Source organism: Camellia sinensis, chromosome 7 (assembly GCF_055761805.1).
Source record: "Camellia sinensis isolate YWXY chromosome 7, ASM5576180v1, whole genome shotgun sequence".
In the NCBI taxonomy this organism is placed as follows: domain Eukaryota; kingdom Viridiplantae; phylum Streptophyta; class Magnoliopsida; order Ericales; family Theaceae; genus Camellia; species Camellia sinensis.
Window position 1 is genome coordinate 101,189,461 of NC_138967.1, and position 12,501 is coordinate 101,201,961.

General features: G+C 31.7%; 1 protein-coding gene across 6 annotated transcripts in view; it reads left to right on the forward strand.

Annotated features, from left to right (window-relative positions):
• Nucleotides 1-1,915: 1,915 nt before the first annotated feature.
• LOC114307358 (26S proteasome non-ATPase regulatory subunit 2 homolog A) overlaps nt 1,916-12,501 on the forward strand; it is a 30,587-nt gene continuing 20,001 nt past the window's right edge. For 4 of the 6 annotated variants that reach the window (XR_014335791.1, XM_082878874.1, XM_082878875.1 and 1 more), the window contains exons 1-11: nt 1,916-2,201; nt 2,293-2,393; nt 4,900-5,020; nt 5,105-5,164; nt 5,487-5,554; nt 7,025-7,067; nt 7,446-7,511; nt 8,516-8,554; nt 8,627-8,710; nt 10,098-10,214; nt 10,340-10,492. Coding sequence is in view for 4 of the 6 variants with exons in the window: in XM_082878874.1 (XP_082735000.1) it covers nt 2,133-2,201; nt 2,293-2,393; nt 4,900-5,020; nt 5,105-5,164; nt 5,487-5,554; nt 7,025-7,067; nt 7,446-7,511; nt 8,516-8,554; nt 8,627-8,710; nt 10,098-10,214; nt 10,340-10,492 (921 nt within the window). In the remaining 2 variants the exon portion in view is untranslated. The remainder of the gene's footprint in view (nt 2,202-2,292; nt 2,394-4,899; nt 5,021-5,104; nt 5,165-5,486; nt 5,555-7,024; nt 7,068-7,445; nt 7,512-8,515; nt 8,555-8,626; nt 8,711-10,097; nt 10,215-10,339; nt 10,493-12,501) is intronic. The other 2 variants (XR_014335792.1, XM_082878876.1) reach the window with 1 other exon arrangement.

Consider the following 12,501-nt stretch of genomic DNA (forward strand, 5'->3'; position numbering starts at 1 on the left):
CTTGTTATGGATATCCAAAAAGCCTCCAAACCCTCTTCCCAAACCATGCCAAAGCCAATTTCACTTTCGAAACAAAAATGCATGCTTATGTGACTTTTTTAAGGAAAAACACTGCTTATATATATATATATATATGATTACTAACAATTTTTAAATTTACACCAATTTTAACCTTCATCAATTTGTCAAAAAAAATTAAATGTAAAATTTTAAAAACACTCAAGTCAAGAAATCATTTAAAATTTATAGGGCTATGTTCTTGTTAAATAATATCTACGGGATTATTTGAGAATGCATTAAATAAGTATTTCTTATTTGAGTCATATGATTTTTTTATTATTTTTATATAACTTTTTATAAAAAATAAAAACGTACATTAAATAAACAAATTCCAAACAACCCCAAGTTTTATTACAATCAAGGTTAAATGGGTTTCATGTAACAATGGGTTAAGGGAAAATGGGTCTCATAGCTCTTTGTTAACACCCATTGTTTGATTCTTACCTCTTTATTTGGTTCTTAGTTCTTTGTTAAGAATTTGAAACAAAATGGATCCGGTATCCTAAAACATGGATGCAACCAACAAGATGCTAAGTAATTCCCTTTTGAAATAATTCCCTAAGATTTTAAATACTTACCCTTTCCTCTTCTCTAATCTCATCCTCTCATGGAAGAAGTTCTTTTTTCTCTTTTTTTCTTTTTGTGTGTTTGTTTGTGGTTGAAGTTGTTTTTGTTTTGATTTTTTTGTTGTTTGCTTTTTGTTTTTGTTTTATATTCTCTGTATTGGTTGGGGGTGTGGGAGAGAATAGTCAACATGGATGGAACTCTTGTTTTGTTTTTGTTTGTAGTTAAAGCTCCTAGTTTCATCAAGTCTCTACCATATTTGATTATTATAAACCACTTTCACAAATTTAGCAATATGGTTTATCTAGCAAAGAAACTATTTTGTGTGTATGTGTTTTGTAGTTACTGTTATTGATGGTAATGAAACAACTTATAATTTTTTTCTTTTTTTGACAAGTAAGAGAGATAGAAGATGAAGAGGAGAATCTATCCATTTTGGTGAATGAATAGATAAAAAATAAAAATTTAAACAGATATGTGTGTGTGTGTATGTATGTACTAGATATATTTGAGTGATAGTGGTAGAAAGTTTCAACAGATAGGGAAAAAGAACAAAAGAGAAGGGAGAGACTATATATATATATCACAATTTGAACAGATAAAAAAATAAACGGACAAGAAAAAAATAGGCTTGTGAAATTCAACAGATAGGGAATACTCAGTTTGAATTTCCACAGATAGGAAAAAATAATTGAACAGATAATAAACTTAAAGCAAATTTTCAATTGATATAAAAAAATTTGAACAAATACATAGAATTTAGGGGAAAATATTGAACAGAAATATAGAAAATTGAACAAATAAATAGAATTTTAAGGAAAAAATTAAATAGATAGATAAAATTTAGAAGAAAAATTGAACAAATAGGGGAGAAAATTGAACAAATAATCAAAAAATTTGAACAGATAAATATAAATTTAAACCGATAGACAAAAAATTTGAACAGATAGTCAACAAAAAGTCAAACAGATAAAAAAAGTTAAGGAATAAATTTGAAAACAAAATATCTTTCACGACTTTCCACCAAACTATTTCACAAAGCGTGAATTTCTTGCCAACAAAAAATATTCACTGAATTTAATGCCTTACTCCCTTAGATTTGATTTATCACTAATTTTTTTAAAAATGATAAATAATAAATTTAACATATCCAATAAAAAATTGATATTATCACCAATTTTTTTTTTTAAATAATAAATTTAACATACACAAAAAAAAAAAAAAAAAAATCTATATCAAATTGACATATATCAATTTGCCACCTATTTAAAAACATTTCCCACGCCAAATTTGGAAGGTTTGGTGGAAATGCTCTTGTACAAGTCATTTTGCACAGTATCATTTTCCAGCACTGAAAGGACCCAAGAGCGAACTCGCATAAAACGAAAACCTCTGTGCGTAGGGTTTAGCTTCGATAATCTCTAGATATCGAAGAAAATTCCATTGAGGTCTCGCAAAATCTGCGATAGAACTACGTGCGTTCTATAATTTCGAATCTCTCAGTCATCATGGCTCGTGATCCAAACAATGCGGTGATAGTCCCGAAGAAGAAGAATGAGATGAAGGACGAAGATCTTGTAAGTTCAATGCAATGTTTGGTTGCTGATAGGAAACAATGTTGTTTAGTTTTTCAAAATTTTAATCTCATTTGGCTCTGTGAATGTGCAGTCAGAGGAGGATTTGGCTTTGAAGAAGCAATTGGAGTCGTATGTGGAGAGGATTCAGGACTCCGATGCAGATTTACAGGAGGCTGCCCTTCAGAGTATGAGGTAGAGTCACAGTATTTGTGAATTTAATGTGTTTTCCAAAAATAATGCAATGTTGCCTTATTTGTCATACTATATGCTATTAACTGTGTGGCTATTAGCATCTCCATCAAAATATTCAAATTTTTAGTTAAATTTGAACTGAAAGTCTATTTTCTATTTTAATATTTTCTAATACATTCTCCAACAAACTCTCTATTCTTTATTTCATTTGTGTAGTCCTCTTTCTCTACCTATATGCAGCTAGTGGTTTGATATTAAACTAAACTGGTTATTCAATAATTGAGTTTGATGGAGTGTGTTTCTATGGTTGTCTGCTATAAAATAGCCAAGAGAAGACTCTAATGAGCTTGATAATGATGCTCATGCTAGAAACACTATTTGGTTCAATTTTGTAGTTTAGAGAGATTGACAAATTGAAAACTTAGCAAGGGAACTTTGGTATTAATTTGTTGGGTAAATTCCAAATAACCCCTGAGGTTTACTTAAAAATTGATTTATAGTTTTCAAAAACAATTTTCTGAGTCGTATTTTTATATTTTTAAGTTTTTTGAAAATATTTAATGAATTTTTTTAAAATTTCAATCTTAATATACTTAAAAAAATAAAAAAATTGTACCAAAATCTTTAAAAAATTTACTGAATATAACAAAATACAAAAAATGCATTGAATTTTCGTAATTTTTTTTTTTTGTATTTTTTGTATTTGGTAAATTTTTTGAAAATAATTTTCACAAATATTATACTTTTTAAGCATATTTCAGCGTTTTTCTATTAGGTGAATCCAAAAATAAAAAATTTGCATAAAATATTAAAAAAATTCACTAAAAATAAAAAAACATGAAATACAAAAAAATCAATTTTCTGAAAAGTAGAGTCAATTTGTTGGAACCAAACATAGTTAATTGTTTTTGTGATTCTAGAAATTACATTCTGCCCTTAAAATTTCTGATCACATAATAAATAACTCCTTTCACTAATTAACTATTAAGTCAATTAACAATTTTAATAATTTCCGCAATATATATTTCAATTAACAATTTTGGTACTTTCATTGTTGTATTATAAGGATAATTAGGAATTTCATTTTTTGAGTCAACTTTGTTAATTGACAAATTCTAACAAAGGGTATTTGTAATTTCCAGAACCAAAAGGGACAATTTGTAGTTTAAGCAAACCTCAGGACGTGTATTTGTTCTGCAAAGCTGAATACCTTTTGCTGTAAGAATAGTTATGATCTGTGGTACTGAGTGTTGGAACTTATTATATCTTCTCACTCAACAAATTGAGCCATTGGAATTCAGGACTACCATTTGTGAGGTTTCCCTAATTCAATTTGTGGTGTAGCAAAGCTAGCTTTTATTAGATAACAATTTGTGAGGTTTCCCTTAATTGTTAAGTATTTTTCCATTTTGTCTGCCTATATCTTAGGTTCATTATGGTTTTGTTCAGCAAATCACAATATTGGAATCACTAAAGATCACCATGGAATAGTTAAAAGTATTTGTTGTAATGAGATAGAATTTATTGTTTATTTGCTTTCAGCTTACGCAGTGCACTTTGTGAGTAACTACAGTTATGATCGGGAACTCACTGAAAAATGAGGTCAATGCTAATTGAATTTTAGGATATTTACAAATGATCAAATAGGGTTAGCATATAAAATGCATGTAGAATCATGAGTGGACCATAATCTTTAATTCAATGGTAGCACAACCATTTTTGGGGCCTTAGGTGAGCTCTCAAATTAAGGTCTTTTGATAATGAAATATTAATTTAAATGACTATTTCTTAATTTTCAATTTGTAAATTTTTTTCATGTAAGTTCACTTTTCTAACTTTTTGAGAAGCAAAATTTATTAATTAAATTTTTGTAATAATTATTTTCTAACATTTTTCAATCGATATAATATCACTAAAAAACTACACTTAGTTTAGTCCCTAATTGATGATATCAATAATCCATTTAATATTTTTTGTGACACAATCAGGATCTTAAATAGGATTTTAACAATTTCAGTTTTGAATTTTTTTTCTGTGTAAAAGAAACTGTTACAGGTATTGTCAATAACATTCTATAGGCAATGCATGTATTTATAAAAGAATATAATCTTTTAATGTAATTCAGTAACATTCTATATGTCAATTTCAGTGTTTTTTTTTATTATTATTTTCCCCGACATTTGTCATTTGCACTGGAACTGTGTCTAGATGATTGTTGCATTGCTCAGTAAATCGATTGGAGTGGTACACCTACTAGCAAATAACTTGTGCCAAAATTGTCTGCATGTTTAAGTCTAATATTTAGCTGTTTTTTAACTTTCAGCATGTCTGATAGATGTTTTACTTCATGACAGTCTGCAGCTAACTAATGTGTGAATGGAGTTTCTCGCATGGCTGTGTTTTCCGGAAAATGAAAATAGGAAGCAAAAAAAAGGCCAAACAGACCTGTAATCATTCATACAAATACAATTTGGTTTGATAGTGCAACTAAACCTTTGCCTTTCAGGCAGGAGATACTGACCTCAACCAGCTCTATGACTTCAGTTCCAAAGCCATTAAAGTTTTTGCGTCCTCATTACGGAACTCTAAAAGCATACTATGATACAATGGCAGATTTGGATCTGAAGGTATCAAACTGTTGGGATGGGCCCTTCCGTTATTCATTTTTGCATACTGTGACCTATCTGATTCACATTTTCCTTTTAACGCAGTATTTACTAGCAGATGTACTTTCAGTTTTGGCCATGACCATGTCTGCGGAAGGAGAACGGGTATGCTGAATTATTTTACGTTTTACATTTCATTATGCATTCTTAATATCACTCTGTTGTGACATTAGCTTACTTGGTTCTGTGAGGCAACTTTTTGGCCATGCAATTATCCTCTATTCTCCCATATGCGGTAATCAATATATGGTTTTGACATTTTATATTTATGATACTTGGACAACTTGCGTATTATGATAATAACAAATTTACTTGATATAGAATGTTGGATGTTTGTGCTGAAGTGTGTCTATATATTGTTGAGTTCTAGGTTTTGTGTTGTGCTGAAGTATATATGATATTTCCATTCTTATGTCAATTATTTTAGGAGAGCTTAAAGTACAGGTTGTTGGGCTCTGAAGGTGATACAGTTTCATGGGGCCATGAATATGTGAGGTGAGCATCATCAAACTACATATTAAAAGGTTATCAGTTAATATTCGTTGCTTGTTTTGTTGATTTGTTAGATATTTTATTTTGTCTCAAATTTTACGGTGGCCTACTTTGTGGTGTGGAGTATAATGAAACTAATTTTTTTTGTTTTAGGGCATGATGTTGATTGGCTTGGTACTTACATTAATGTGGTCTAGGACACATTAAATATAATTTGTTTATTTTTCACTAATTAATTTTAATTTATGTTCTAATTTGAAAGGCCCTCTAAAAACCACAACTTCCTTTCAACCCAGATGGGTATTGGCATATCAAACTATTTAATTTTGTTTATTTATTTAAAAGGCTTTTATCTCCACGGCCTTGCACATTGTGACTTGTCTTGAACAAAAGTATTTTGACTTCTAATCTTAGGGGTGACCAGTGGCGACTCCAGGAATTTTTGTCAGTAGTGTCAATCAAAAACTTAAATACCATATATCTTACAGAAAATTCACATTAATCATTATATTACATATGGAGAAAAAAATCAACAAATTAATTTAAATTCTAAAATTATAAACAAAAATATTTCAATATATTGATACTATTATTTAAGCAAAAAGACATGCTAATATACGAGCTTCTACAATTGACCACGACGAGATTTCATATTTTGAAATCGTTGCATAATAAGCTTATTATCAACACTATCAAATAGTGGGTTCAAAAAAGTAGGATTTAATACTATGGGTTCAAAGTTGTGTTTTAGTGGGTTCAATTACTAATTTTTTTCCTAAAATCTAATATTTATATTATAATAATAATAATAAAAATTCAGCCAGGGGGTTCGGGTGACACCCTTGGCCAAGCCTTGGAGCCGCCCCTGGGGGTGACCTAGTTTGGATTATTTGTTTTGTAGTGTTAGTCGCATTCAAGAAGCAACATTTTTAGGGGTTGTTTGGGGTGTCCTAAATAAGTGCACTTTTTGTCTTTTTGAACTAAAAAATTGAGAAAAAAAATATGGATGTTTGGGTTAACTTTTTAACTTTTTATGGAAAAATGTGTATTAAAAAATTGTATAAATTAGAGTGTAGGGGAAAATTAGGATTGGGAATTGTGCAGCCGTAATTGTTGACTTTTGGTGAATAGTGTTAACTTTTTAACTTTTTGAGTAACTTTTTGACTTTTTGACTTTTTATGGACTTGCCAAACTTGGCCTTAGTCTTCTTAAACTTTTTTCCCTATATTATTTTGATTATTATACATGGTTGTGATAAACAGGATGTTATATTAATTTTTTGTATAATATTGGTAATGTTGCGGCACATGTACATTGTATTATTTTAATGTCATGGTCATATTACAAGGAATTATTATTATTATTATTATTATTTTTTATTTATGAGTCCTACCACCTTCATTATTTTACTTTGTTGTTGTTGAATTTTCATTTCTATTAACCCTCATCAGTGCGTAACTTGTTTGTGATAGGAACTTAGCTGGAGAAATAGTAGAAGAGTATATGAAGCGACAGGTTATGATTCCTATCTTTTGAATCGTTATAAGAATTCTACTTATTAAAAAAAATATTATAAGAGGTTTTCTCGTTGGCTTACTTACTACTAAGTATATATAAATATATCTTTTATTTGCTTTTACTGTGTAATCATGCAAGGTCTTGTATGTTTAAATATATTATCATGTTTACTGTTATACTGTTAATATTCATGCTTTTGACATTTATGGGGGGCACTGTCTTGAACATAAATAATAACTCATTCAGTTACACAAGTGCGAAATTTGGCCTTTTTGTCCTTTTTACGGTGGCACATGTATTACATTAATGGGGTAATTATGTTGTATCCCTTTTGTTTTATTAAGTATATTTCCTCATTTGCATAAATCATTTCAGAGTGAAGACTTGTCTGTTGATGATCTAATGGAGCTTGTAGAACAAATTGTTGCTTTTCTCATGGAGGTAATGACTCAATTAACAATTTTTGAGTGGTTCTCCTCTTTGTTACTAGGAGACAGGGTTGACATCTATGAAGCATTGACACTCCAAAAATGTTGTTGTACAAGTACAAGGTGCATACTTGGTATGGGTATGCATACTGGTAAGGTTGCACGCGTACTGGGTACCTGAAATACTTAATCTAATACTTTTTGAATGTTGGGTATAGCTAGGGTAAAGGATGGGTATGGCTCGGGTGTGGGATGAATACAGCTTGGGCCAAGTTTGGGAACCACCTCAAATAGCCAAAAAGTGAAAAAAGTCACTACCAAAAAGTTAACTATTTTCTCTATTTTTCTGTACGTCTTTTTGTAAAAAGTTAAAAGACCAACTAAAATAGGTAGTTTCCAAAACAACCCTCAGTTATGAAATAGATACATTTTGGGAATTTTTGTGGATATGTTGAGATATAAATGTAATATTTAAAAAATATAGGGGTATTGGAACAATTATATTGTTTTTTGTTTTTTTAAAATAAAAAATAGTGTATTTTTGCAATTATCAAATATTTGGAAAAAAAACTCACATTCTTTTTTGGCTTTCTCTTCTCTCCGACTCTCCCTCTCTCCATCTTCTTCCCTGTTTTTTTTCAACAACCCTCTCTCTTGGAGTACCCATCTTCTTCTCAGTTTTTTCTTCTATCTTCTGTTGTTTTATATTTTCTATTTGTGACTTTAATTATTTTTTGTATTTAATTTTCTAATATCATGCACTATTACAAATTATACTTTTTTATCATTGTACCCTAGCAATACCCATATCCTATTTTTTAAAGTTTTTTTTTTTTTAGTCTACCCATAACATACCAGTACGTGCTTCCCAGGTTGACATGTTATGTGAATTTGTTTCAATGTATTTAGTCAAAATAGAGGCCTTTTTTTTTTTTGCTTGAACGGCAAATCAAAATATAGCTTGGGACAACATTTCATGGGGATTTATTTCTAGCCTTTTTTGTATCTTCCTTACAGCACAATGCGGAATTTGAGGCTGTAGATCTTCTGATGCAGGTATTATCTGTTGTCATTTTTCTCACGTTCCTTAAAAATATTGCATGTAAAAGATATCTTGAATTATTCCAGGTTGAAGACCTTTATTTGGTACTGGAGCTCGTGGACAGTACAAACTATAAAAGGACATGCCTGTACCTCATCAGTGCAGCTAGGTTAGTGAATCCTGAGAATCTTAATTTAACTTTTGAGTTTGCAGGACTGAACGTTTATTTGTCTTTTGTATGCCTTTTGTTTTGGTATCTAAATTATGTATTGAGTTGCTATAAGGATTTTTTCTTTTTAGATTAGAATTCGAAATTTGAATCCTATCAAAATCGTAGACCATTGTGATGCACAAAATAAATTTTAAGGGTTATTTACACAGATACCCCTCAAACGATTAAAAAGTATTACTTTGACATCCTGAATTTTAAAACCGTACAAATAGACCCTCTAAACTATAGAGAAGTATCACTTTGCCCCCTAAACTATAAAAGCGTACAAATGCACACCTTAAACTATTGGTGTATTTGATTTTGATCCGTCCGTTAGGGAGTCCAATTTATACGCTTTTATAGTTTAGGGGTCCATATGTACGCTTTTATAGTTTAGGGGACAAAGTGATATTTCTCAATAGTTTAAGGCGTCCATTGTACGTTTTTATAGTTTAAGGGGTCAAAGTGATACTTCTCTCAATAGTTTGGGGGGTCTTCGTGTAAATAACCCTAAATTTAATTGGCAGTCTATTTCCTGATATCTGTGTGGTTTGAGCAATGAGCAGTTGATTAACATTTTGTTTTAACTGATTCTCAAAGTTTTGCATTGTAGTTTGCTACAAGTTCAAGAAGGTTTAGATTATCTAAATAACTTAAATTTCTAATTCTAAATTAATTTTATGATTTAATAAATGATTTTACTGCAAATGTAGGCGATGAATTTAAGTGAGTTTGAGTATCTTATAATCAGACATGCTCATGTACATATATTACAGTGACAGATAAAGCAACATACTTGTATTTTTTCTTTTGGAGCAACAATTTAAGCATTGTCTTAGGAGTTATTGAGTTGTTTGGGGAAAGATTGGAAGCTGGGGGATGGGGTGGGATGGAAAACTTATGTTTGGGTCCCATATTCGGAAAAGTTAATATATCACTTGGGGAGTGGCAGGTTGATGTAGTTGCATCTCTATTGATGGCTAATAAGAGGGAGCCCTGCCAAGCACATAACTATATTGACTTTGTCTACTCTCTCTCTCTGTGCAGATTATTGGAAAAGGTGCTTCATATATGTGTGTGTATTTGATGCATGCTACTCTTACATGTAACATGACATTTTTTATTTTTCTACGTGATGAAATTTAGAGAACAGAAATGTAGCCTTCAGTTTTCTGTTCTTTGATTGGAAGATGACATTCAAATAACGGAAATTCTTTAGGGGGCCAAATTGCTATTTATTTATGTGCCTCATGGTATTGTGGTTTTGCTAAGCACTGTAGCCTTGCAGCTTTCTGTCGCACGACAAAAACACATGTATTCTGGCATTTAGCATTTCAACATCTTGCAGATACATTCCTGATCCAGATGATTTGCCAGTTCTACTTGTTGTGTTTGCGATTTATCTAAAATTTGAAGAGTACCCAAGTGCACTTCAGATTGCTCTATTCCTTGACAACTTGCAGGTTTGCACTTAATTAGGCACATCAAATATTTTATTCTCCCTCTATGACACTTATACAAATTTTATATTTGAGATTTTAAGTTTTGTTGATAATGACTGGATAACTATTATACCTTCACATTTCAGGAAAATGAGATAGAATGGTCAGATGGTCTTCTTGCTGCCCACTTTTCTGTTTATTTAACACTGTTTATTTATTGGCAGTATGTGCATCAGATTTTTACAGCTTGTGATGATCTGCTATTAAAGAAGCAATTTTGTTACATTCTTGGTCAACATGTAAGTCTTGTTTTTCTAACTTGTGCTATTCCCTCTCTCTCTCTTTCTCTCTTTCTTTGGAATCTTGTTATCCATTTTAATCTTTCTTTTGTTGTTTCATTTCCCAATATTATAATAGTGGTGGGTTCAAGATTTGTAGAACTCATATATTTCCTTAATGCATCGTGTATCCATTTTGATTTCTTCTTGGCTGTAACTCTCAAGATTGCCTCTCCCAGGAAAATACTATAAGCTACTAGTTTATTCATGGACATGGTATCTTTCCCTGTTCTTAAATTTCAGCTTGATTGTTGCAGTATGAGGTGTTGTAGACTCTAGTCATGTAATAATGTGCTTCATGACCTCTCCGTTAGACATGATATTTCAATATGGAGTCTTGTCCCTTGCTTTGAAATAATCTGGCATGCCATCTTTTTTTTTATTCTTTTTGGGTGGGATATTGATCGTAAAGTTATTGTATAGATAGGGTGTGTAATGCATGCCTATAAAAAAAAAAAAAAAAGATTGGTTGCATGATACACGCAAAATCTGTAAAGTTAGGTGCTTGGTTAGGAGCTAACTGTAAGAATTCCAAATAACTCTGTATATTCAATTGTGTCAATTTACAAAGAGTTCATCAGTTTATATAGCCCTAAATCTATGACTGAAAAAGAAAATACTAACTAATTCCTATTTACACAATCATGCCATATATACACAACATGCCATATATACAATATATTCTCACACCCCCGCTCAAACTCAAGATTTGTAGAACTCATATATTTCCTTAATGCATCGTGTATCCATTTTGATTTCTTCTTGGCTGTAACTCTCAAGATTGCCTCTCCCAGGAAAATACTATAAGCTACTCGTTTATTCATGGACATGGTATCTTTCCCTGTTCTTAAATTTCAGCTTGATTGTTGCAGTATGAGGTGTTGTAGACTCTAGTCACGTAATAATGTGCTTCATGACCTCTTCATTAGACATGATATTTCAATATGGAGTCTTGTCCCTTGCTTTGAAATAATCTGGCATGCCATCTTTTTTTTTATTCTTTTTGGGTGGGATATTGATCGTAAAGTTATTGTATCGATAGGGTGTGTAATACATGCCTAAAAAAAAAAAGAAAAAAAAAAAAGATAGGTTGCATGATACACGCAAAATCTGTAAAGTTAGGTGCTTGGTTAGGAGCTAACTGTAAGAATTCCAAATAACTCTGTATATTCAATTGTGTCAATTTACAAAGAGTTCATCAGTTTATATAGCCCTAAATCTATGACTGAAAAAGGAAATACTAACTAATTCCTATTTACACAATCATGCCATATATACACAACATGCCATATATGCAATATATTCCCACACCCCCACTCAAACTCAAGGTGTTATAGCACAAAATACTAAGAGTTTGCTAAGAAGAAACTGAAACCGAGCGGTAGTATGAGTCTTGGTGAAGAAGTCCGCAAGTTGCAAAGTCGAGGAGACGAAAGGAAGCGAGATAGAGCTAGACTGCAAATGCTGTCGGACAAAGTGACAATCAATCTCAATGTGTTTCGTCCGTTCATGGAAGACAGTATTGTGGGCAATCTAAATAGCACTGCGGTTGTCACAATAGAGAGAGGTTGGAGAAGACTGAGGTACACCCAACTCAGTCAAGAGACAACGAAGCCAAACAATCTCAGCAGTGGCATGAGCCATAGCACGGTACTCAACCTCGGCAGTGGAACGCGCAACAACAGTCTGTTTATTTGCCTTCCAAGAGATCAAAGAATCATTAAGAAACATGCAGAAGCCAGAAGTGGACTTGCGATCAGTGACATCACTAGCCCAATCCGAATCAGTATAAGCCACCAACTCCAAAGAGGAAGTAGAAGACAACTGTAAACCCTGAAATATAATGCCTCGGAGATAGCGAAGAATCCGAACCAAAGCAATCCTTGGGTAGAGCGAGGAGCAGAGACAAACTGGCTAACCACATGAACAGCATAGGCAAGATCAGGACGAGTAACTGTCAAATTGATGAA